Here is a 26,731-nt window from a genome sequence, read left to right on the forward strand (position 1 = left end):
GTTTCGGCGATCGCGCCAGATCGGCATCGAATTTATCGACGATTGATTCCACCCTGCTGCGAAAGAAACAAATGCTATGCTGGGGGTTCGCGGCCAACGAACAGTGCCCAGTTTCATCGGGCGAGGAGGATAGGGCGCGCGGAGAGCTTTCCCTCCTCTCTGGCTTGGGCGATCCGGCGCGGCGCTGCTTGAAAGTATTGCTGTCGCGTACTGCGGAACGATTTCGAGATGTTTTAGCACGTACTTTGTGAAACTTACGACATGTTCGTTGAGATAAGGTCGTCAGGGAAGCCTTTCGGTGCATCGGTAACTACTGTAGGCAGAAATGCCTTGGGGGCGTAAAAATGTGACGCGCATAATCAGCCGCGGTGTACGCGCATTATCAGTCGCGGTGCGTGTATTGTGTTGTTTACGACTTTGCTTATATCAATTTTAATTCAACACAGAAAACCGGCGTCTTTGTATTACCAGCATTAAATGGTAAATCAGCTCACTGTCTGATCGATTGGCGTAGGGAGTAAAACATAAAACGTAAGAGCGCATGCTCGTGCACGGCCAACCTAAGGCAACCACGAAACAGCTGAGCGGCAGGCGCAATCAAATATCTGCGATACACTGGCATCGTTCTCACGCATTTCAACTCTAGTATGCTTGAAATTATGTCTACGCTAGCCTTGCTGCATGAGGCCCATGGCGCTGCTCAACATAGCGATCACTGCGGTTGGTGAGCCAGCACGATACATATATAAGCTGTGTGCTTCGGCATTGCCTTTTCGGCGTGTATACAGCCATAATATATGAGAGGGCTCGCACAAAAAGAATGCGATGGCTATTTTTGAGCGCAAAATTTCCGTAGTAAGTGTCTGCGCGTAGTAGAGAAATGAACGAACACAACCGAAAAAAAAATTCGGTTATCATCCTCTTTCTCTAAAATAGCAAGAGAAAACGGGCTAACGCCGCACAACGTTTATAATTATATACCCGCTGATGCCGTATGCTTGGACCATGCGCTATATAGAACAGAGATATCTGTAATCCAGCACCTACTACTGCTTAGGACGCTCGAGCAGTTCGTAAACGGTTGCTTTGCTGGACAAGCTTAATTCAAACTGTAAGGTATGCTGCTACTGCTAGCCAAAACTATTTTATTCATGAGTGGAAACCTCATCAATCCAACCAAGTAGTCACGCAATGTAACCTGCAGCGAACAGTTTGAACGCTTGTCAAAGTATAACAGCACAAGTCCTATCGTAGCAGAACGATCGTCGCGTATGTTTCATGGCTCCTAAACCGCAGCTTAGAAATAAAGGACAATACTGCAATAAGGTCACATTAGTGATTGGAACATTAAGAAATACACAATTGATCTCCGAGGCTGATTGTAGGCTCAAATATGCGCGCACACATCGCGCTGCCTGTCCCGTCCACCTCAACGCCAGCAGAAATTCCGGCCATGACGCCTTAAACCACTTCAGCACGTCTCACAGAACCGTTTACCACGTAGAAAACGCACGTCATACTCAGCAAACCGCACAACCGCGAAAACAAACGCCAAAACCTACCGCCGAGCGTATGCCTGCCATGCAAAAGACCGCTTTCACCCAAGCCAGTATGGCGCTGCTCACAGGCGGCGCCACTGCGTTCACAATATGGCGGCGCCTACGAAAAAACGGTCTATAGGAGCGCGTGGCTGCCGGCAGCCACGTCAATCGTCAAACCAGTCCAACCAATAGTCAAAACGATGGCGGCGCCCGCATCTCCATTGGTGGATCTTGCGCCCAATGTACGGAACCCTAGATTAGCGGTTCCACATTCCATCCGAGTTACAACTATGGCAAGACCGCGAGTAGTGCGTGAGCAAGATGCTGCCTACTGCGTGAGCCAGGGTTGGCGGCTCGTGAACTGGCTCGCCGTCGTAGCTGCGCGCCAGAAATGCCAGAGATACCGCAAACAAAGAAAAAAAAGCACTCCTAAAAAATGCTCACCACGCGAAGCGCGCGCAAAAGCGAAAATGAAGTTAAAGAAGGGAGAAACAAAAGATTTACAATATAGACTGATTGCAAAGTTTGATTTGCATGGTGCAACAGTTGGTGTATCTAACACAGCTTTGCTCTTCGACCATATCAACGGACTGAAAGGCGCAGGGATCTTTATTTATCGCACTGTATTTTGGGGGTTTATGTGGAGAGTACAGCGCCTGAAATCAAAATTATGTACACACAGCTGCTTTAATTCAACATTCTCCCTTCGCGGCGGCCGCATTTAGATGCGGTCGAAAGGCAAAATGCGCGTGTCCAGTGTATTGGGGGCACATTAAAGATCCCCTGGTGGTCAAAATAATCTGAAATCCCTCACTACGGCGTGTCTCATAATAAGATCATGCTTTTGGCACGTAAAACCCCAGAATTCATTCATTCCACTTGTCTCTTAAATGCAACACATATTTCATTCAAATCAGTGCAGCAATTGTCACATGTGTGCTTGTTGTGGATTCGAAGATAGAATCGAAGTTGGCCTAAAGGTAATACTGCCTCTTGAAACATGCGTTTAACATTTGACGTTGGCCGCAAGGTATCGCTTTTTATAGCCGACGACTTGTGCGGGAGAGAAATCTGTGCAGACTTGAGAAACCCTTCGACGCCCATTGCGCCATGTGCGAGCTTCACTTTGAGCCTCATTTCATGGTGAGAGACTATGTGCACATAATTAACGGAACAGAAGTTCGAATGCCAAGAGGCAAACGAACTCCTCGACCTGACGCGGTGCTGACCATTTTGCCGAATGTGCCGTCATATAGGGAACATCGAATGTTAAACGCATGTTTCAAGAGGCAGTATTACCTTTAGGCCAACTTCGATTCTATCTTCGAATCCACAAAAAAAAAAATTAAATTATGGGGTTTTACGTGCCAAAACCACTTTCTGATTATGAGGCACGCCGTAGTGGGGGACTCCGGAAATTTCGACCACCTGGGGTTCTTTAACGTGCACCTAAATCTAAGTACACGGGTGTTTTCGCATTTCGCCCCCATCGAAATGCGGCCGCCGTGGCCGGGATTCGATCCCGCGACCTCGTGCTCAGCAGCCTAACACCATAGCCACTGAGCAACCACGGCGGGTATTCCACAACAAGCACACATGTAACAATTGCTGCACTGATTTGAATGAAATATGTGTTGCATTTAAGAGACAAGTGGAATGAATGAATTCTGGGGTTTTACGTGCCAAAACCATGATCTTATTATGAGACACGCCGTAGGGAGGGATTTCAGATTATTTTGACCACCAGGGGATCTTTAATGTGCCCCCAATACACTGGACACGCGCGTTTTTGCCTTTCGACCGCATCGAAATGCGGCCGCTGCGAAGGGAGAATGTTGAATTAAAGCAGCTGTGTGTACATAATTTTGATTTCAGGCGCTGTACTCTCCACATAAACCCCCAAAAATACAGTGCGATAAATAAAGATCCCCGCGCCTTTCAGTCCGTTGATATGGTCGAAGAGCAAAGCTGTGTTAGATACACCAACTGTTGCACCATGCAAATCAAACTTTGCAATCAGTCTATATTGTAAATCTTTTGTTTCTCCCTTCTTTAACTTCATTTTCGCTTTTGCGTGCTTCGCGTGGTGAGCATTCTTTAGGAGTGCTTTTTTTTTTGCGGTATCTCTGGCATTTCTAGCGCGCAGGTATACGACGGCGAGCCAGTTCACGAGCAGCCAACCCTGGCTCACGCAGTAGGCAGCATCTTGCTCACGCACTACTCGCGGTTTTGCCATAGTTGTAGCTCGGATGGAATGTGGAACCGCTAATCTAGGGCTCCGTACATTGGGCGCAAGGTCCACCACTGGAGATGCCGCCATCGTTTTGACTATTGGTTGGACTGGTTTGACGATTGACGTGGCTGCCGGCAGCCACGCGCTCCTATAGTAGCGCGTTTCAATCGCTGGGCACTGTTCGTTGGCCGCGAACCCCCAGCATAGCATTTGTTTCTTTCGCAGCAGGGTGGAATCAATCGTCGATAAATTCGATCCCGATCTGGCGCGATCGCCGAAACTGCACCGTGTCACAACCGTATAAAGTTCGCCTATAAGATAGCATCCTCACAGGGGGAGATGGGTCACTCTAACCCCTTTCCCCTGTTGAGCTCTTGTTTTCCTCTCCCGCTAGGTCACGTGGCCCCTTTTAGCCACCTCCGACAACAACGGCGCAGGGTCCGCATAAATAGCTTCGCTGTAAAAAATCAAGCAGAAGCTCCTCTGGCAGTTGTCTAAGTATGCGTAAGCGTTGTGCAACTTGCTCATCTCCACACAGCCCGGTGTCATTATCAATGTTACGAAACTTGATTCGACCAAACTAAACCTCTATCAACTCCTTATCGGACGTTATCATCCTTCATCGCTTGTTATCAACCTTATCGAACGTGATCCGACCATTATAAACTTTTATCGGTCCTTATCAACCTCGATGTCCAGCGAAGCTTTGCAATATCACCACTATAATTGCTAAGGGGGGTATGCAAGCTTTATTGTTGGTTCGGATGCTTGTTCTGAGCTTGTTCGTTATTGAAGCGTATGCTGTTCTGTGTGTGGTATGGGTGATTTCAATTAATGTATACACGGTTCGTTTCACTTAACCGAGCGCCTATTGGCGGCGAGGAGTTACGGAGTCGCCATCTATCGGAAGCGCCTCGCTGGTAGTATGAGGGATCATGCGGCGCGCTCCTCATAGGTTTTGATGTCAGCGCTCACTGAAAACACCCCGCGCGAGCTCTCCAGGACATTTCTGTAAGTACTTTCGAAACGAGAGAAGTTTTTTACTGTCTAAATAATAATCTTGGGCAAGCTGAAAGCACACAATCGTTTACAGACGCTATCTCTTTACCGAATACGTACAGTGAACGCCACTGCGCGCGGTCGCCGCGATGGAGTCTCCCGAACCGGCTTCTTGCGTGAAAGGTAGGTAAACGCTGATAGCAAAGTATGTGAAATATGTTCTTATAGTGTTTGTATTACTAAATGAAGCGTAATAGAATGAAGCCTCAATGCAGCGATCGCGCAGATTCGCAGCGACCGACTGCGCGTCTGCATGCTTGTCCGCGCACTGTTTCGCTTTCTCCGCGCGCGTTTTCGCACCGTGGCATGAGCTTTAGGCCGCAGAATATGAGCATTTGACAGTATACAAGCAACCATTGCTGCGTTGACGCTATCAGAGCTGTTCAAAAATAATTTCATTGTAGAAACTTCGACGCCTACGGGAACTGTGACGTGCCGTCGCGACGATTCAATGTTTTTTTTTTTGTCTTCTAAATTATTTGACCTTTCAATATTATTTCTCGAGTTGCGTCGCACTGTATATTCATCGGTGTTCTGAGACTGCGATTTCCCGCTCTTCTTTTTTTGTAATCCAGTGCATTAATTCATAACACAAACATGACCATATGCCATGCTCTTCTTTATTGTGCTTCTTACCGCTCCTTTTCCGCTCCAGTGAACTTGCCAGTATCTATAGCATCGACAAGTTCATAGACCAAACCGTAATGACATTAGTCGGGCAGCGGAATCGGGCGAGCGTCTCAGTGCGCGTTTTCCGAACATCGCAGACCCGCTGCCGTAGCAGAAATCTTCCTCGCGTCGGTGTTTGTTGCATACCCGAGTTGTAGCCGATGACTGTTTGCCGGTTTTATGTTTCGTGAGCCAAGCTTCCCGCAGCTTTTTGTCCTGCGGCTACGTGTGAACAAGGCTGACACCGAACTCCGTTACGTGCGTCCGGCCTTGCGGCACCGAGCAGTAGCCTACCATGTTGCGCGCCTTCAAAGGCAGCCACTACCTATTGTACTGCTTTCAAGCGTTGTAAAATGGACACTCGAAGCGGGAAAACTTCGCCATTAAATGAGTACAGCAGCGTACGAGGGAATTTAAATTCGTTTTCAGCTCGCTTAGGCGCTCCCGAAGCAGCCGACGCGGCCACTATGCCCACGTGATCCCTCCTAGCACGTCACGCCGACGGTAGCGCCAGCTTTTCCAGTGGTGGAGCTCGAGGCCAATAGCCTCTTTCTTACGGTGGTATAAACCACTGCATTTTTTGCTTGCTTACGGGGTTATGAGCCATTGTTTAGGGGGGTATGATCCGTTACATTCGTCTTACGTGACGGACGGACACGTTTCTCGTTGGGTAGGCGTTGGGTAGGGTAGCTCTGAAGCTCCTTCTTGTTCCGGGGCTTAGGCACCTTGAGCACAGCATCAACTTTGCGGGGAGCCGGGGCTAAACCAGCCGGGGCTAGGCCAGCCTGGGAAATGACATGTCCCAAGTACTCTACACTGGGGGCCAGGAAAATGCAGTTTTCCAGCTTGAGCTTGAGACCGGCGTCCTGCAGTCGTGCCAGGACGTTGTGCAGGTGGTCCCCGTCCTCACTGCCAGTAACTAGGATGTCATCCAAGTACACCACCACGTGCCTCATGCCCCTGAAGAGGTTGTCCATCTCCCTCTGAAATATGGCCGGGGCTGAGGCCACGCCAAGCGGTAAGCGCGTGTACTGGAAGAGCCCCAAAGTTGTCGATATTGTGACATTCTTCCGGGAGGCATCCTAAAGCACCAGCTCCTGGTAAGCTTCTGAGGTCGAGCTTGGTAAACTTCTGTCCACCGGACAACGGTGACCAGATATCTTCAATCCCGGGCAACGGGTACTCCTCGACGGTAGCGATGGGGTTGATGGTAACCTTGAAATCCCCGCAGATCCTGATACTGCCATCTCGCTTGCGGATTGGTACGATGGGAGCGGCTCATTCAGATGTCTTGACGGGCACCAAGATGCCCTCTCGCTGTAACCGTTGCAGCTCCTGGGTGACCCCCTCCTTCAGGGTGAACGGCAGTGGGCGAGGCTTGAAAAAACGAGGCCCGGCTCCCTAGGGTACATAGATGCCAGCCGTCGTGCCGGCGAATCTGCCCACCCCTGGCTGGAACAGGGACTTGAACTCGGTTAGGAGGCAGGGGACGTCTTTCACCACATGCAGGCTGGCTTATTGGTACTCTGGCAGACGAATGCCCAGTGCATGAATCCAGTTTCGGCCCAGCAGCGTCGGCGACGACCTCTTGGTTAAGTCGAGGGAAAGAGTTGCCTACCTGTCGCCAAAGCGAACGCTCACCTGTGCCTGACCCTGGACCTGGGAGAGCTGCCCGGACTAGCTGCGCAGCATCACGCCCGAAGCCTCGGTGGACACGCCGGGGAAGGTACGCCTGAAGCGTTTCCCGGCCATGGCCGACACGCTGGCCCCTGTGTCCAGCTCTATGGAAAAGGGGTGCCCGCAGACTTCGACATTCAGCATGTACGGTGGAAAAGACGACGGTACGTTCTGGTGCTGCAGCGTGCACGGCGCCGGATATTTGCGCTACATGGCAGTGCCACCTTCGACGGTGGCCGAGTTTGCTGCGGTCGACCTAGCAGCTGATATCCTGCTTCAACAGTGCAGTGTTGTTTCTGCCGCGATCCTTTCGGACTCGCGCGCGGCACTGTGTATGCTGGCGAAGGATTACCTTGGACCTCCGTTGGTGCAGCGCGCCGGCTCAAAGCTCCGCCATCTCGTCAGCCAGGGCTGCGATTTGGCGTTGCAATGGGTTCCAGCGCACATCGGCCTGCAAGGGAACGAAGCCGCCGACGCGCAGCACCCGGACCAGCGCGTCGCCGCAGGTACTCCTCCACCGCGTGGGCTTCTCCCGGGCGGACCGCTCTTTCCTGCTTCGCCTGCGCGTCGGCTGCTACAAGACGGCTGCTAGAACACACAGGCTGGAGACGCTCGACCACTTGCTACTTCACTGCCCTGCCTTCTATGTGGAGCGCACGCACTTGTGTACTGTCTATCGGCGACTGGGACTGACTTGCGATACGGCGACCGCGCTGCTGTTCCCTGCAGCCCACTCGTCCATCGTGAAGCACACTCTTTCGGCACTACTAGACTACTGCAATGCAGCGCACTTGAGAGCGCGGCTCTGAGCCCCGCACTCACAATTTTTCCCCTTGCCACGTTCGTCCTCTCTTTCTCTCCTTCATCTTTTTCTTCCCATTCCCCCCTTCCCCGTGCAGTGCTGTTGAGGTGTCCTCCTGTGAGAGACAGTTACGGCGCTGCACTAATCTCATCCGTCTCCTTTTCACACACACACACACACACACACACACACACACACACACACACACACACACACACACACACACACACACACACACACACACACACACACACACACACACACACACACACACACACACACACACACACACACACACACACACACACACACACACACACACACACACACACACACACACACACAAACACGCGCGCGCGACGGTACAAGGCCTGTGTGCCACATGTCGAAAATCGGTGGGTCCTCGGCCACGATGTGGCCACGCTGTTCGTCCTCCCCCTTCGGCATACCCATGCCAGGTGCCCAGTTTTCCCGCACGTGAAGCATTGTGCTTCGGAGAACTGGCATTTTGAGAGGAAGTGGGCACCACCCCAGCGACCGCAGGTACTGCCTTTTGTCGCCAACTTGTTGACCGCCGCTTCCGCCGACAGTGAGCCAGTCGTACGGACAATCTCGCCGGCGGCCTTGGCGGCAGTATCCATTGCAAGCGCTGCCTTCACGGCGTTGGCCAGCGAGGGGTCGGCAAGCCCCAGCAGTCTCGTCTGCATGGCGGTGTTGTTGATGCCACAGACGAAACGGTCCCGGAACAGCGAGTCCAGCTGGTCCCCGAAAGCACAGGCACTCGCTAACACTCGTAGCACAGCAACAAACTGCCCGAGGGTCTTTCCTTCCCGGCGGCTCGGGTTGTTGAAGCGGAAACGCTCCATTAGTGTGGACGGTGCTGAGTTGAAAGGAGAGCGCAGTATGGCGAGCAGCTCACCCAGTGTCTTAACATGCGGCGCTGCTGGCTTGAGAAGGTCGAGCAGGAGATTGAAAACGCGGGTACTGCAGCTGGCCAGAAAAAAGTTCCCGCTGTTTGGCCTCGGGTGTGTCGTTTGCCCGGAAGAACACGTGGACTTGTTCCTCGTAAATTTGCCAGGCGGACCCATCTCCCTCGAACGGCTCGAGCCTTCCGTACAGCGGCATGGCGGCAGCAACGGGGGGTGGCGTTTCGCCGCTCGCGCGTGGGACGATCCGTGGGTACTCGTCGCCAGTGTCGCGATCCGCCCGGGTTCGTGAACGAGAGAGGGCTCGAGGCACCCTCCGTTAGGCAGATGCTCCGCAGCGAGATCGTGACGAACGATGACTGACGGCCGAGTAGCTGTGCTTGTCGGTGTTTATTGGGGGCGGTGCCCAATGTTGCCTACCTAACATGGCCGGCCACCGAGCCAGGCAGGCCAACGAAGATTATGCTCGAGGGGGCGTCACATGCTTGTTATACTTGCTAAGTAGAAATGTGGCACCATGTACAGTAAAATTTGTCGCTGGGCGAGTTGGTTCAAGACTAAGGTATTCTCTGAGTTTCTCCAAAGCGAGCGTCGCCTGCTACCATGTTCACTTAAGAAGTGCACACGTCCTACTTTAGATATCCGGGATTTCCCACCCTTTACAGACAATATTCAAGTATGTGCTAATAATTTCTCTTCTTTTCACGATAATACCATGCCACATGCGTGGTCCTGTAAACCAAGAGAAACACAACAAGGGCATCGCAGGTAACAGATCTTAAATCATGCACCTGTTCTGTTCCACACCGGTCTTTTGTCAATAGGACTGCACAGTTAACCCTGGTTTCCGGTGCCCTTGACATCAACAGCCCAACAGACGACATTCATGCTTCAGTTTGCTGTGCGCACTATCACCAATCACGACGCTTCTCTATAGCGGACGTGCCTTATGTTCAGCGCTCGAGCGACATTATTAAACACCCGGGTGGTCGCATAACTACGTTGCGCCGTCCTGCTTGGGCACGCGCTCACTTTTTTTGAACCTGGTAAGACACCCACTCTTCGATAGTGTGTGTTTCAGCATAATACCGATACTGGTGGTGCACAGTAGTAGTAGTAGTAGTAGTAGTAGTAGTAGTAGTAGTAGTAGTAGTAGTAGTAGTAGTAGTAGTAGCAGTAGTAGTAGACTGGATGACAGGCGGTGAACGGTGCGAGTATCGCTCAAGCACGGTGGCAGCAGCGCCCAGCGTAGCCGCGCCTCCATCAGTCTTTAACGAAATCTACAACCGAATACAAAATAAATGGTTCTTTCCATGGCTTTGATCACTTCATATTGCTTCATACGCACGCGAAGGCGACGCCTGCGACACCGATGTAACTGAGTTACTTGAATGCACGAGTATTCTCAATTAGGTTCCCTGCGTACAAAAGGCTTGCCTTCCACACTCATCTTCAACGTCGCGCAGGTCCAGAAGCCAGACATTGCTCGCTTCGCCAATCTTTGCCGGTACCTGGGCAGTGCGCGGCTCAGTCTGCTCGTCAGCTGGGAGCTTCTGCGCACACTGATGCCGCTCTCGTCCCCTGGCGTGGCCATGCATTACAAGGACGAGATGGCCAGCCACATGTGCCTGCGGGCCGTCGCGCGAGCCATGGAGGTGCCACTCCTCTCGTGGTACCTGTTCAAGGAGGTGCCGCCGCGCACAGTGGCCAAGGCCAAGGAGATGGCCGACTACATCCGCAAGTCCATTCTGGAGGAAATCGACTCGTCCACCTGGTTGGACGGCACGACCAAGCGGACGGCTATCAACAAGGTGTACTCCATGCGGCTGCACGTCGGCTACCCCTCGCACTTCGCTAGCAGCGAGGACATCGAGCGCTTCTACAGCTCCTACCCGAACGTCGAGGATCGCTTCCTCCAGCCCTGGCAGGAGGCCATGAAGAAAACCGTTCAATGGATGACCATCGACAACAGCAGCTTCTGGTGAGTCGCCTCCCAGAGCATAGAACATTAGAGTGTACGCTGCGCTCCTGCATGGTCGCCCTGCACAAGGCGCAGCGCTCGTGCACGGCGTTTTATATAATATTCCGTAGCACACGGATGGCAAAAGCGCGCCAATGCAGCATTTGGAAATTTCTGCTGCAAATGATCTGCCCTGCGAGGCAATTTTACCAACCAAGACTGTGCGGTCTCCCAGGGACGAGGGACGAACACGGAGGCTTTCTGAGACTACTGAAAAAAAAAATTTCATGGTCGCATTGCCCCAGACGTATTCTAGATCGCATCCCAGTGGGAATGTAGCGCTTCCATTCGACAGCCTACCACTGCCGAACCGCGGCAGAGAACAGGACGTGGGGGAGTTGAATGAGGCTTGCACATTGGTTTCAAGACAGTCTTTCTTGCGCATGCGCGTCATTTTGCAAGTAGTACAACCCTCTGTGGCACGCGTTTACTGGCGCTGCGCTAATTTTGAAGGCAAGGTGGTCTTTGGCGACTTCACACGGGTATGGCATACGTGGGATCCAGATGTCTATCTGGCTTCTGGGTCTCCCAAGACAAAGCGAGCCGCAAGAAGTATGAAAATGTAGGTATCAACGATAAAATCAAGAAGCGAGAATTATTCTCCGAGTAGATAGCATTAACGTCACGGGTGTAATTAGCACCAATATAGTCGAAAATGAACCGCATTGCACCATTGGCTGCAGTACCTATGGCATTGTCCCACCTGGTCTCTTGATCAAAAAAAGAAAAGGCGTGTGAACCAACGGCCGCGCCGGAACGTTAGCACTTTAAGGCCTGTTCTATGAGAGGGTTTCCCAGCGTTGAAATTCCGGCACGCAGTTCTTGAGGTTTCCGTAAGTGGCGCCGAAAGCCGTTCCCGCCGAAACGCCGTCCCGCCAGCTGGTATACGGCTTCGCTGTCGTGTTTGGATGTGGGACGTTAGCAGGTCCGTATGATTTTGCGAGCTTTGTTCAAAGTCAAACGCGCTTTGCGGCCAGTTTTTGTTCACTGCTGTTGAGTAGTGCGTGCGGTGGTTTGCTGGCCAGCAGAGCATTCTCCCGGATGCAGTAAGCGGTGTGTAAAGTTAATGTCATCGCTTTTTCTTGAGTCAACAATAAACAACACAATTTCTATACAATCACAGAACAAACATAGAATTCCTATATGGATGATTATACAAATTCAGTAACTGCAGATTTTTTTCATGTGTAGATAACTGTTAGTTCTAAAAAGCATCTAAGCAGGCGCTAACGCCATCCCATGATGACTCCGAATGTATCGCGTACGCTACAACTAGGTGCCTAAGATTTGTCAAGCACGCGTCGCAAGATCTCGTTGCGAATGGTAATAAATAACACGTTCACGATCTAACGCTAACATCCTGGCCTCAGCAGGCCTTCAGTGACACAAGTAATTTATGCCGTCCTCACCAGGTGAATTCGCGGAGCATACCAGCTATGACACACAACGGGTGGCAGAGGACACGAACAATCGCTGCTCTGAAGGTTCCATAGAGTACAACAAGCTTCAGTGCCACCAACGTTCTAGCCTTCGTGCGTACTTGCCAATCTTCTAAGCACGCGCAAAGGCTCGGAGATGGACGGTGTATTATGTCTCTCGCTCCTTAAAGTGGACAGAAATACGCGCGGCCGTTCATCGAGTCGGGGATCTTGCGTACATAGGAAGTGAAATCAGTTTTCAGGATTCGTTCGCGAAGTAGGAACGCGGTATTAGCGCTTCACTCAGGCTCAAACAAGATCACAGTTGGCTTACGCTGAGTGAGTAACTTTGAGCATTTCAGGTTGGTCACTGATGACGAGTAACATTTGGTCGCGGTTTAGCTCGTCCGTCCACGAAGTGACGTGTTGTCTTTGCGAAACGAGTTTGACCATCAGTAATTTAGAGGTGCATGCATTGAGGACGCTTGCGCTCGCTCCGAAATAATATTTGCGAACAATGACTTTAGTAAGGTTATGACCAAGCGAACGGCTAAAGCGAGTGACCAGCTAAACAAGCGACTACTAACCGTGCCAGCGAACGAGCGGGCGCTTTCTTTGCGCATGCTCCACTGCTGCATCTAAACCTTCACGCACTTTAACGCTCACGCGAATGTGCGCTTACGTCTCGAAGACCTATGATGCCGTCGTTCGGTGAAGAACACGCCGCGTAAATCGGCTCCGGGAGAGCATGCATGCTTTTCATTGGTGACTTTCTATCGCAAATGCACCGGCCGACCGCCTACGATGAACACGAACGAAATAGGCAAACAAAGCTATTCTCTTTAAGGAACGATATTAACCACGAAAGCAAAGCGTTGTTTTCCTAAGCCTAGTTTTCACGCTCGAGCCTCACATTTTGTGAAAGGGACTGTGCTGAATGTAATAGTGTTTCGTAATAAAGTTCTCGCATGCAGCCTCACGTGCATGCCCGCGAATTAAAGCCTGTGTGCGTAGATAGCGATTAAGCGCACAAAATACGACCACGCAGTGGTTATATAAACAAAGCACACATCGCGTAGAAATTGCGCCAAAAGGTGCCGTTAAGTGGCAACATGCTCAGTGAACGGTCATATCTAATACCTTATGGCCCGCAGCAAATTACGCGCATGCCTCGACACATAAGAGAAACTCGCAACTTACTTCGCATGTCACTGTTAACAAGTTTTATCCTCTTAGGGAGTTTTGGGCTGATTGCATAACTCATGGCCTAACGGGATGACAATATACTCCATTCGAAGGGATTTTTTTTTTCACACACTTGTGTTTGGTGTTTTTATGGGGAATTTTGGGAGTTTTTAATTCTCTTCATAACACCAACCCCTGAGGGGTTGCAGGAGTCTTAATGGGGAACGTTGGGACTTTCTTATTCCTCTTTCGAACGGCAGCACTGTGGAAGTTTTTATGATGAGCTTTTTCTTGCTTCTTTGAACATCAGAACTGCAGGCGCTTCTTTGGAACATTGGGAGTAGTTTATTCCTCATCTAAACACCATGACTCCGGGAGTTTTTATGAGGTACCAGAGGAGTTTTTACAGGTGGACTTGGGTATATTATTTTGCTTCTTTTGGTAATATATAGGAGAAGCGATGGGAGCGATTACGTACCTATTTTCGGAAACGTTTGGTTTCTTGAGAAAGTTTTGAAGACCTTTGGGAAATTATTTTTCCTCCTTGTGGGAGTGCTATGTGTAAACCTGGGAGCAACTGTTTCCATATTTTGGGAGCTCTGCTTAAGAAAGCTCATAGAAAGTTTGGGGAGTTCAGTTTTTGCTTTTTGTGGGAGTATATAGAAGAATGTTTGGAAATTAATGTTTACACCTTTAGGGGGCTTTGTTTTATCAAAAGAATTTGAGAAAGAGTTTTGGGAGTGCATTTTAGCTCTTTAACGGAGCTTTCACAGGTAGGTCTGGGAGTTTATTATGCTCCTTTTGGGAATTTTATTAGGTTGAAGGGAGTTTTTGTTCGTGTGTGTGTTTAGTAGATTGGCTCTAACGAGGTGCGAAGGCCATGACAAAGCAATAAAATGTCTGGAAATTGCAGTTCCACAAGCAAGTGTGCCAGCGTGACAGTACAATCAACGGCTATTAACATAATGAATGTGAAATAATTGAATAACATGGATAGAAACAAGAAAATAAGCTTGACAAAAAACTCAAGCATTTTACAAGCTTCAGTACACGTGGAAATCCACAAATGCAGTGAAGACTGAAATGTAGTGGCTCAAAACATCACCATGAGCTATTGGGCAGTCCTCTCAGGCATTAGAATATGCCACACTTGATTTTTCAGGTAAACGAGCATGCTACGAAGAATGATGCAAAGTAGGCTAGACAGCACCAATGACTGAGAGGAAAACATAGTGAAAGTACTTTTGAATACTTATGATATCTCTAATCGACATCTAGATGCAACACACTACCACATGCTGTGCTCTCATGTGACAGGCAGCTGCAAAGAAAAAGAAGCCAAGGTAATACCACCCACTCTGGATCAATTTCCTTAGCACTGTGCAGTACCTGAAATTCAAGCTTGCCAGCTAGAGGTTATGACAAGTTCCCAGCAAGATGGGCATAATGTGATAACAGTAGTCAACCAGGTGGTGTCTCAGACTGAAGTTAGTTCTAGTTAGGACTAGTCGTCAGGGAAAGAAAATCTAAGCAGACACAATTTCAGCTCACACTTACAATGCATACGCAGATGTCCTTACGTGTGTGCTTGTTGTGATGCCCCTTAACCTAAGTTGGCATCAAAGAGGTTCATTGAGGAGTCGCACATATGCAGTCGCACACACCCAGTGGCCCATACACAAGTTCGTGACAAAGAAGTTCATTGAAGGGATGCATATACCCAGTAGCCCCAGGCGCACACAACCAATGGCCGCGATGACATATGCCTATGATAGCCCCAGGGGGACATACTGCACTTGCACTAATATAAGGCGATTTTTTTTTAAGTTCTGGCCTCAAAAGACGCCCCGCATTATATAACCGACGTAGGCACAAACATCAAGACTATTCTTCGAAATCGGTGTCAGCAACCTGAAAAACTCCTCTATTATATCTTCCCCCGCCCTACTCTATGCATCGAATCATTTTGCTAGATGTCCATGGAGTGGAGAAAGGTGAAGTATATAAATGCTGCCAAGGAAAACAGTTGTTACCCTAACGAAGGTTAGTCCCCTTTTCAAAAGAATTTCTCTACCTGATTTAACACTTATTCGACCTCTGCTGATCACCTTAACCTGAAAATTGCATATCCCAAAAGGAGAAATTCAACTATAGTTTTTAGGTTTAAACTGAAACAAAATTTTCAATAGGATGTGAAAGAAACTATAATATATGAATCCTTAACAGTATCCATAAGTGATCCGCCGTGGTTGCTCAGTGACTATGGTGTTAGGATGCTGAGCACGAAGTCGCGGGATCGAATCCCGGCAATGGCGGGCGCATTTGGATGTTGGCGAAATGCGAAAACAACCGTGTACTTTGACTTTGATTTAGGTGCACGTTAAAGAACCCCAGGTAGTCGAAATTTCCGGAGTCCTCCACTACGGCGTGCCTCATGATCAGAAAGTGGTTTTGGCACGTAGAACCGCAGAATTTATTTTTTATCCATAAGTGTGAAATTTTCACTCAGAGGCACACATGAGGCGTCATTAAAAACATTTTCTCTGCAAACAGCCCTAACACCCTGACGGCAGGATGTGTTGCATTGAGCTATGTATGCATTTCAAAAAGTAGGCATTTTGTATTTTCTTGCTGTATGGAACATAAAGATCCAGGCAGGCAGGCTGATGATGCTGTGCAAACAGTGGTGGCCTTGAAAATGGAAGGAATTCGCACAAAAAGCTATGGCACTGTTGAGCAGCAGTGCATGATAGGGAGGATTCTGAAAAACCAAACGAAAATATATAATGTACTATTGTATTGCAAACTGACACATGAATATTTAAGCGTAATATCACGAATGATTTGACATCACTGGGCCATTCAATGCCACCATGACAAATGTACCTTCTCCACCTCAGAGTTTAAGAAAAAATGATAGCCCATGTTACGGTTGCAGAATATGCACACAAAATATTTTATGAAAATGTCACATCATGTGAGCATCGTTATATTCTAGGCTCAGTTTGAAACATCATGGCACAGAGAAAGCTACAAATAAGTTTTTTAATGAATGACCACAAACTTTTCCAGAATATTTGATTAATGGATGTGGGCCATTATTGTTTCTCATCTGCGAAGAGTGTATTTTTTATTCCAGCTAGATTAAATATAATCGACCTTAGAGCAATTTCTGAAAAGGGTTTACAACCAGCTAGCGTGGTTTATAGGTGCCAATAATCAATTTAGGAATCCCTATTTTGTAGGGAAGAAAGAGCTTATCAATAAAAGAATCTATAGCTGCAGGTATTAAAACGTTCTGAAATTTCGAATGGACTCTTTATATCTACAGAATCTCTTTTATTAGGTATTAGAATGCCTAGAAGCACTGGCAATGAAAGAAAATCATGACAACGCATTACAACCGCTAATAAAATGAATGTGTTTTTGATAATATAATATGCTATTTTGTAAGTGAACAGGTCATACAAAAGCAGTAGCAGTAATGTGCGTATCTTCAGGGTGCACACAAAGTTCACTGACACAATTATCAATACAGGCCAACACCATAAAGCAACACATGCGTACTGGGCTTTCTTTCACATTAGCCTAAAAAACCAATCACATGAGCATTCGTCCATCTTATTAGCACAGCACTTCTTGCTTGCCTGAATTCAAGAAACATTCATATGTGCAAAATTGTTTAGGAGTTTTTAAGCAATGCGCATGAAACTAACATTATGGTTCATTTGTTGCCTGCAAAAGTAGTAAATTAAGTGAACTGCCAGTTCTGTCCCTACATTGGTGAAAATGTGAGGACAAAAGCTTTATAGGAGCCATTTCGAACTTATGAATGTTAAGAAAGAACATAATAATATACAGTGTTACCATGCTGACATAGCACAGCCAGATAAAATATGACATAAAGAAATAAGTGGCATGTAGATTACACACACAAGCATTCTGCTTCTTTATTGCCGCAAAACTAAGCAGTTACAGAAGTGCTTCATCCCGTGAAAAAAATTTAGCAATATGTTCACTAGTGAGTTCTGTTGAGCATGCACCAAATTTTCATGCTACAAGTAGTTTGGGCTGTTCGGAGACACATCTGGCTCGTAAATGCAAGACCGCGGTGAAATCACGGTGAAATACTGCAAGTGCTCCAGAAAAATGCTTACATGGTAAGGGAAATGACAAGAACAAGAATGTGGATGAAAAAACCAAACTGCCCCAAAGCTTAATTTTAGCAATGTATGTCAGGTTTTATGAAACATAAATATAGTTCTAAGACAAAACAAAACACCAACATTATATGCAGAGAATTGGTGCTGGACATCAAGTGACCTCACCTAACAATGATTACATACATAAAAACCACACATTCGCCGAAAATTTCACAATACATGACATTTAACTTATCTGATTCATGATGCACGCATGCCATACATCATATTGTTGAAGTAACCAATTTTTTCAAATAAAGGCCCCTGCAGAAGGTGTGTTAATGGAGTTATTGGTTTCTTGCACGGAAAAGGCCTAGTATAGTAATCTGCACTTCCCTGCCTTATATTTGCAAATTTCATGTGTACAGTCAAATTTTGGCACAGTTAGGCATCTTTTACAATGCTGTGTGAAATATCCAGACGCTCTTAGCACCTACATCAGCGCACGATGCTCCTGCATGCAGCCTGCTATTACGGCAAATCCTGGTCTGTCCAGCGTAACACTTGCTGCTGAAGAAAGGTATGAATGGCACCCAAAGGTGCCTCAAAGACAGCCTGAGCATTCCGCGCAGGTTAGCGTGTTAGCAAGGTCTGGAAAACTTGGAGAACATTATAAAAGATGTCAACTCATGGGAAAATGTAACACCGCACGAATACTAAGAAAATTTAAGGATAAAAGTGCACACTGATATATAAGACCCTTCCCAAACAAGCTGATAAATGCAATAGCAAACCTTCTATTGAAATCTCGAATATAAAAATTGATTACTTGAAGAAAATCTATGGCACATGCGAAATAGAATGAGTGATGTATCTTATATGTCACTTGTATTCAAATTTTGCCGCACATGTCAGCCTTTCATGCATGCACATAATCACACTACTGCAGTAAAAGAAGCTCATGTGCAGTGCTCATCCTGTGCATTTCATGTGTTTCATATTATAGTCTAGCAACTATGTTTCCTAATGTCAATAACCAAATCTCCCAGTTCTCAGCAATAGTATGCAATGTCACGTATGAAGAAGTATTTAGAAGTGTGACAGCATGAAAAAACAAGGAGAAAAACATAACAGGACTAGAACCTACAAGCTGATTTTGCTCCAGGATGGAAGCGAGTGTTAATAACCGTAATCATTATCTTCCAACACATGAGGTTAGTTGCAAAGAGCGATGACAGAGCTGAGAGAGAAGTGATTGAGGTTTTCCACAGTGCAAAACAGGGATCGACATGGGTCAGAAAATAATCACCATCTCTCGTCAAAAACATGTAATTTTTATAGAGTACATTTTATAGAGCGATTCATTGCGCACATTCCGTTAAGCGCATAGTTTGCTTCGCTACTGTACTTAGTGCTCCATACAAGATTAAACTTTTCCGTGCCAATTTTATTTTCCGAAAACCACCCAAATTTCTAAAAACAATTTTACGAACTATTCTTTGCGAACAGTTTTGATCACTGCAATATCAGCAGCTCGTTTATCATTTTCTTCTGTCTCTTACTAGATTTTTTATGTTTTTTTAAGTTGCAAACACACTAAGAAAGAGAAACAGTCTACGTAAAGCATGATATTTTTTGGAAAAAAGTCAAGCGTGCTTTTGTTACATGAAACGCGTTATTGCAGGTGCGGCATGAAAAGAAAACCGTGGAGGAGCAAGCAAAAAAGGTTTTTTTTTTTGACAAGTAGCCAGGAGGCCAGATTTTCCTCCCAATTATTAGTACTAAGTTGAAGCTCCAAACATGAGTTATTATAGTTTTCCAGCTTTTCAGCTTCAATTCTTTATTTCAGATGAAGAAACATGTATTCTGGCACTGGACATGCAACCTTTGTCAATGGAGCCACCTTATTTTGCAGTCTCATTTTTAAGACCCAGCGAAGCCAACGTCTGCGTAATTTCTGCCCACTGCGCCCTCAAATATCAGTTAGTTCAGAAACTGGCATCATTCACACCAAAATGATGAAAACGTTGCCGCTTGTATATGGCACTCGGGAGGTAAAATAAAATCACTGGACGAGTCAGACTCATCACTAGCCCAAAAAGAGTGAATGTGGTTAGAATTGCCAGAACTGTCAATGTATTTCTTTCTGCCCGTTTCTTCGTGCTATTATGTGTCTACTAGTATGTCTGACGGATAAGCTTAAGCAGAAGCTCTGCTGCAATATATATCCACTGTAATTTTATGAACACAAACAATGCTGGTAATACAATGCGAGCTATATAACGGGGACGTAAAAGTTTGTTGTACCTTTTATATTTTTATATTTGTCGCATATAGTGCAATTCTACTGTTTCAGGTGGGTTACTAGAAGAGAAGAAAATAGCTCAGCTGAAAAGGTCTGTTCTTTGCGCTTAAACAGCAATACCATAATTTTGATGAACGCCCGTGTAACTTGGCTTTGACAGCTCTGAGGATTTCAAAGGAAGGAAGAGTGTACAGTGCCAAGCCGCAGTATTTACACCTTGTCTTGATTTCTTTTCAAGTGCCTCTCTTTCGATCACTTGAGGAACGTTTTCAGCACGCGAAGTGTCGCCTTGTTGGCTTTTCACTTTTAGTAGTTAGCAGAATGCACGTGGAGAAGTGGCAAGTGACCAGCCATGACATACCCGCTGTAGCGGCATAGTGGCTATGGTGCGGCGCTACGAAGCCCAAGGACTTGAATCCCAGCCACGGCCGCCGCTGCGTTTCAATGAGGGCGAAATGCAAATTACCTGTGCACCGTGAATTGGGTGCAAGCTAAAGAACCCCAGATGGTCAAAATTATTCTGGAGTCCATCACTACGGCACATCTTAGGCGCGTAAAACTCCAGAATTGAACTTTAATTTTTAAGCCATGACATGATTAGGTAGGGATTTGCATTCTTTTTTTTTGGTGAGGTTGAGGTCGGGTGTTCTCAATCAGAGCTTCTACAAGATGATGACATCATTTTGAAAAACTGGCTGCCGGTACAGAAACATACTGCCCTGTGGTGTCACCTATCATGCATTAAAAAAGTGTGCAGTGAAGCTAAACTATGGACGGTGAAGCCGAACTTCTGTTTGTTGGTTTTCGGACCCAGCGCAGCCTCAGTTGCACAGGCACAAGCCTCGCTCATCTTCATATGGAAAGCGTTAAATGCATTAGGCTTTCTAGTTTCAAGCTCTGCAACCACAATATACAATTATGTTAACTTTTGTTTGGGCGGGAAGCAAAAACTGAACACATAAATAACTGATCACTGATCTATCCTGCAAGTAATGTTTGCCTTTCTCAGTAGCCTATCTAAAGACAGAAAACTAGGCTCCGCTGTCTATAAAAGAAAAGACAGGCTTTTATGTGGCAACCTATCAGCTTGAAGCCCACAGTAGTAGCTCAGCTTCTACGCCATCTAGCTCTTGAGCACGAGTCCAATAAGAAATAATGCAAAAGCATTAGCGTTCCATGTTTTTAGCGCACGGTAAATGGACGCTAAAGGAAAATATTTAAGTTAGATTGATGGTTATGTTTTTGTAATATCGAATTCATAATATGTAGCAAGAACAGAGCTTTTTTTAAGCAAGAAAATTGGAGAACTGGAAAATCGAACAGGACCAGGCTAAAAAATTAAACTAAATTCCGTAGTTCTATGAGCCGAAACCACAATATGATTGTGAGGCATGAAGTACGAGGGAATCTGGATTAATTTTGACCCCCTGGTTTTCTCTACTCTGCATACGTACGATGCAAAGTACACGTGCGTATTTGCATTTCACACCTATCGAAATGCAGCTGCCACAGCCTGACTCCTATCGTGCACCCTCGAGCTTGGCAGCACAACATCAAACAGCGCAGCTCAAACCAGATACTTGTCAGGAACCTCCTGCAGTAAAATTATGAACGTTACCTCTTGCTGTCGAGGCAATTTTATGCGAGCAAGCCTCTGAACGCAACCCTAATGTGGCTGCTGAAAGATATGTATGGGCAACAGGATACAAAAAAAATGCCTGTGGCTTCAAATGTACGTGATTCTGCACCCTCCCAAGTCTCTTTATTCGCAGAGATATGAGGTCGTTCAAAACAATCCTGAAATATTCACCGTTAATGAACTCGTACAGAATTAAACAATAATTCATCGCACTTCAGCGAATCCTGCTTCCGGAGATTTATTCTGGGACACCCCAGTCAGGCTGGAGAAACCATGCGCGAGTGCCTGCATTCGGATGTGAAAATTTGTTATCGCTGACATTAGTAATCATGTTTTATGTGATCATGCACATTCACTTCACAAAAATGAAAAAAAAAAGGATGTAAAATGACCGCATGCAAAGCACGTGCACTTGACCCACCATTAAAAAAATTCAAGATTACTTCGAAAAAAAAAAAGGTTGCTCAAGTAAATAAAAGACTTTACAAGGTTCGTTGCCAATTTTGTTCGTAGAAAATAAAATAATCCTTTGACCTATGAATGTTCAGTTCTCGAATCAGTTCTTGCCACTTCCTGCCGATCACATTGAACGCACATATTTTTAGATGCGTGAAGGACATGGAAAAAGGCGTGTACAAATTAGGTTTATTAGACAAGGAACAGATGGCGGGCGGAGAAATTCACCGAGCACATTCAGTTTTCAGATACCAGTTTCGTTTGTTTATAGTTTGTAGCTTATACAGACGCCAATCATGTACATTTACACTACTTGAACGAAATAATGTACGTCTTAACTTCGCAAATGACGCGTTTTGCTGTCGATACAAGGCATTCCTCTTTTCGCGTGACAAATTTTACAAAGGGTAATCGTCAAAGAGTGCTTACGCATTAAAACAATAGGCGGTTAGCTTACCAGCAGAGGAGTAGCATTTGGTGCACCTTACAATCTCCAGCTGCGTGCGATTTAGCGTGGAAGCTTGGAGGGGAGTTCAGCGTTGTTTATGCGGGCGGCTGCATGTAAGGGTCACGCGGGGTGGTCAGAAGAGACGCGTGGTTCGACACCGAGACGGCGGCGGAGAGTTATAGCCATCGGGGGTGGGGGAGCCGCGGTTTAGGAAGAGAGCGTAAACGAGCAGACTGTGAGTCGGGGCTTCCGGCCGGTTGGTTCGCACAAGCAGTGTCGTGGCTTTGAAGTCCACCCCTTGCCGCTGAACCGCACCATTCCACAAACGGACCAGATGCTCCGATGGGGTGTGAAGGTGTTTTCTGCGTGGGAGTGTCTCTTGCAAGGTTGTGAGCAAAGAGACTCGTTGCACTGCAAAGAATTTGTGGCAACGGCCTTGACGCATTGGAACTCCGGATAGTGTCACCCTGGAGCCCAGTTGTGTGCACACTGCGCGCACCGCAGTGTGATTGGACGAACGATGGGGCGAGGAGGATGTTGGGGATGCTTTTAGGTACGTGCAGGGCCGTTGGAAGGTGATTCAGAGCAGAGTCGGCCAAGAGAAAGAAGACCAAAATTCTAACTTTTGACTCGTAGTTTGATGTCCGTGTAAATAGTTTCCATTCTATCGCTTGCCTATTCTATCTTAATAAACAGTTAACCCCTTTGCAATCAGCGTCACTGCCTTGCCTACGGTAATGTGACTTCGCGACACCCACAGCATCTTCAAGCTTCCCTCACTGACATCGAGGCGAACATCAACTCTTGGGCTTGTTCCTGATTCATTAGAAAAAGGACACAGCACAAAGTAAACAAAAGAACATAAGAGAGCGACAGGCACACAACGCTGTGTTCTTAATACCGCTGCAGATTTTATACAGGCGCTCGTCTCTATTACAGGTGGTATGAATACGCGGCCAGAAAAAAGCACTGAGCAGACCATTGTGGGGCTTCTGACTAGGAGAAGTTGGTTAGAAAACCGAATCGTCGCATCCGGCCGCTCATTTGCGCCGTACAACTAGCCTCGATGCGTCAGCCACAATGCATTTCGAAGAGGAAGGTAGTGGAAAAAAGACTGGAAGCAGCCGAGGAAAAGCTGAACAGGGCCGCCATTGGGAACCAGAATGGTCGTGACAATGAAACGCAGTTTCCCGACGTGGCAGGAGAGGGAGGGTCAACAAAGCACGTGCAATGCGTGCAACGCGGGGAGGGGGTAGCTTGAAAAAGCGGCACCTACCTTGAGGCCACTACACAAAAAAGCAGGTGCGCAGGGGTCGATGCAACTTGTCAAGCCCGAATCATGCTGGAAAGGAAAGGACAAAAGGAAGCAGGGAGATGTAGGAGAGAGTGAAATGGTGATTATCGCCGACGACTCAAACCTGACTAGGGGCTCGTAAGCAATTGTCGAGATGGTGAAAGGCGACAAAAGAGTGGCGGTAAGGACATTTCCGGGAAGGACACGTGGTTCTGTCATGGAGCTAGAAAAAGCAAAGCTCGCGAGAAATGCCCACATGCACAACCTTGTCATAGTAGCAGGTGGGATAAATAACGTCCTAAATAGGAAAGGGACAGGACTAGCCCAGCCCTTCGCGAAGGGGGTAGACTACTTGCGCAAGCTGTCACCTCAAGTGCAGATCGTGGTGTGTACGGTGCCGCAGGTGCCTGTACGTGACAGTCATGTACAAAGAGCCGTAGTGGCTGCTAATGATGCGATATGGAAAATGAGCCGAGAGAAATGTTTCCAGGTTGTCGAAGTGAACAGGGAAATGAGAAGGTGTGGTGGTTATGAACGAGACGAGATCCACTTCAATTACAGGCTTGCACGAGAAGTGGACTGGCGACTCACTGGTCGTGCTGTTGCTTTTTTAGGGGACCCAGGGGCGCTCAGGAGGCCAGAGTAGGTAGTAATGAAGAAGGTCCCTTAAGGGAACCTCAGAATAGCATCGCCGTCAATAACTTAAAAAGGAGGAAAGCAAGAAAGAGAGCTCGCCATGCAATAGGCTACATAAACATGTAGAGTGGCAGAAGAAAGGAAAAGTGGGCAGAGTTTCAGGAGCAGTTAAATAGATAACAAATAGGGGTGTATGCGGTTACAGAAACCACCTTAGAGACCCGGAAGAGCCGCCAGTGATTGAGAATTATGTTTGGGAAGGGTGAAACAGAGCTAAGTCGGAAAGAAACGCAGGAAGATTAGCAATGCTCATTCATCAGCGAGCCAAATGGAAAAGAGTAGATTAAAAGTGTCGAGAACATCTTTGGTTACCATGGTACAATTAGTGGAAAGAAAACTTGTCTGGGCGTAACGTATTTGTAGTTCACAGAGAAGAATCAAGAGTAAGCGGAATGCCGGAGTGCTGATATTAACAGTTTCTGGAACTATGCCGAAATTATGCTATTAGGTGACATAGATGCCCACAGATAGGATCTAGATGGTTATACCGACAACAACGGAAAGTAAATGCTAATCTTTGCGACCAACATAACCTCGTTATTGTGAACACAGGGCTTAAGGGTGAAACGTGGAAAGTGGGAAACTGGCAATCGACCATTGATTACTGTCTGATGACTGAAGGAATTCATGATAAATTGGGAGAAATGGTCATTGACAAGGAAGGGTATAGCAGCATAGGGACTGACCATAAACGCATCATTTTGAAAATGGATTATGTAGTTGGGAAAGAGAGCAAGGAGTGAAAAACGACTAGTCCAAATTTGAACGTTGAACAAATAACAAATATAGTCATAAAGGTCGAGAAAGAACTTGGGAAATGGCCAATTGAAGAGTGGGAATATACTGAGCTTCTACGTGCAATAACGAAGGAAATATGGAAAGAGAAAGAACATCTTCGTTGGAAAAGAAAAACGAAACCGAGAAGCTGGTGCAACAGGCAGATACGAGAAGCGATCGCCGAACGACAGAAAGCATCCCCAGAGCATAGGCAGGCAAAGAAGGCGCAGTTGCCGCAGGATGATGTAGCCTGTAAAGGGGAATACACCGGTAGAAAAAGTCTATGGTTCAAATACTGGTGCAAGCAAAATTAAAAGGTGAAAGTAAACGTTGGTTGTCAGAAATACGTGAGAAAAAGAAGGCCGCACCTGAAATATTTTGGAACCACATAAAATTATTAGGCAGGAAGTCAACAACAATACAACAACATATCCTAGACCAAGATGAAAACAAACTGGAAGGAGAAGCGGCAAGAAATTACATCCGAAAAATAACAGCCAAATCTTTCCAAGGCAATGCCGAGGTTCTATCTGAAGGAAAAAAGACCATGAAAGAACTCAGGTGGAAACAGAGCTGGTGCTGACAAATTTCTACTGGAAGAGAGCGGAAGAGAAAATTCCAAAGCGCACAGCCACAGGACTACACGACGACGTTCCCGTTAGGCTGATTAATGAACTAGGACCAAGAAGTAAGGAAGCTCTGGTGAAAACAGTGGAAAAAACTTTAAAAGATAGACGAATCACACAGTTGGCGACAAAGTAGAATGAATTTAATTTATAAAGGTAAGGGGGAGAAATATAAAATTCGCTCGTGTACCGTTGACCATTACATCTTTAATATGCAGGTTGCCAATGCAGGCAATCAAATTAAAACTGCAAGCATGGGAAGAGAATAATGGCATTTTGGGATAACTTCAGAATGACTTCAGAATAGGTAGGCGTTTAGATGATAACTTATTTGTTCTTACTCAATTGTTTGAAATATAAACAGTAGAAAGCAGAGCGTTATATATGGACTTTTTGGACATTACAGGAGCCTATGACACCATAGACCGCAACATTTTGTGGGATATTCTGGAAGGGGAAGGCTTAGGCGACGGTTGTTTATAGCTTTTGAGAGAGATTTACCTAAAAAATACCGTTTGCGTTGAATGGGAAGGGATGAGCAGCGAGTAGAAAATTGATATCAACAAGGGACTGAGTGGGGCAGAGGTGCCCATTATCCCACTGGTGTTCATGATGTACGGGGTGAAGATGGAGAGGGCGCTAGAAGGAAGTAATATCGGGTTTAATCTCTCATAGAGCCAGGCGGGTACAGTAGTAGATCAGCAGGTTCCAGGTTTACTTTATGCGGACGACATTGTGTTGCTAGCTAACAAGCAGCCTGCAACGTCTGGCTAATATCTGTGAACAGAAAGGCGAGAATTTAGGTTTGAAATTAGCAT

The 26,731-nt window shown here is 46.8% G+C and overlaps 1 protein-coding gene across 1 annotated transcript in view; it reads left to right on the plus strand.

Moving 5' to 3' along the window:
- LOC135897899 (membrane metallo-endopeptidase-like 1) overlaps positions 1-26,731 on the plus strand; it is a 79,144-nt gene that overhangs the window by 19,746 nt on the left and 32,667 nt on the right. Inside the window, exon 3 of the mRNA XM_065426583.2 lies at positions 10,374-10,888. Coding sequence (XP_065282655.1) covers positions 10,374-10,888 — 515 coding nt within the window. The remainder of the gene's footprint in view (positions 1-10,373; positions 10,889-26,731) is intronic.

Source organism: Dermacentor albipictus, chromosome 2 (assembly GCF_038994185.2).
Source record: "Dermacentor albipictus isolate Rhodes 1998 colony chromosome 2, USDA_Dalb.pri_finalv2, whole genome shotgun sequence".
In the NCBI taxonomy this organism is placed as follows: domain Eukaryota; kingdom Metazoa; phylum Arthropoda; class Arachnida; order Ixodida; family Ixodidae; genus Dermacentor; species Dermacentor albipictus.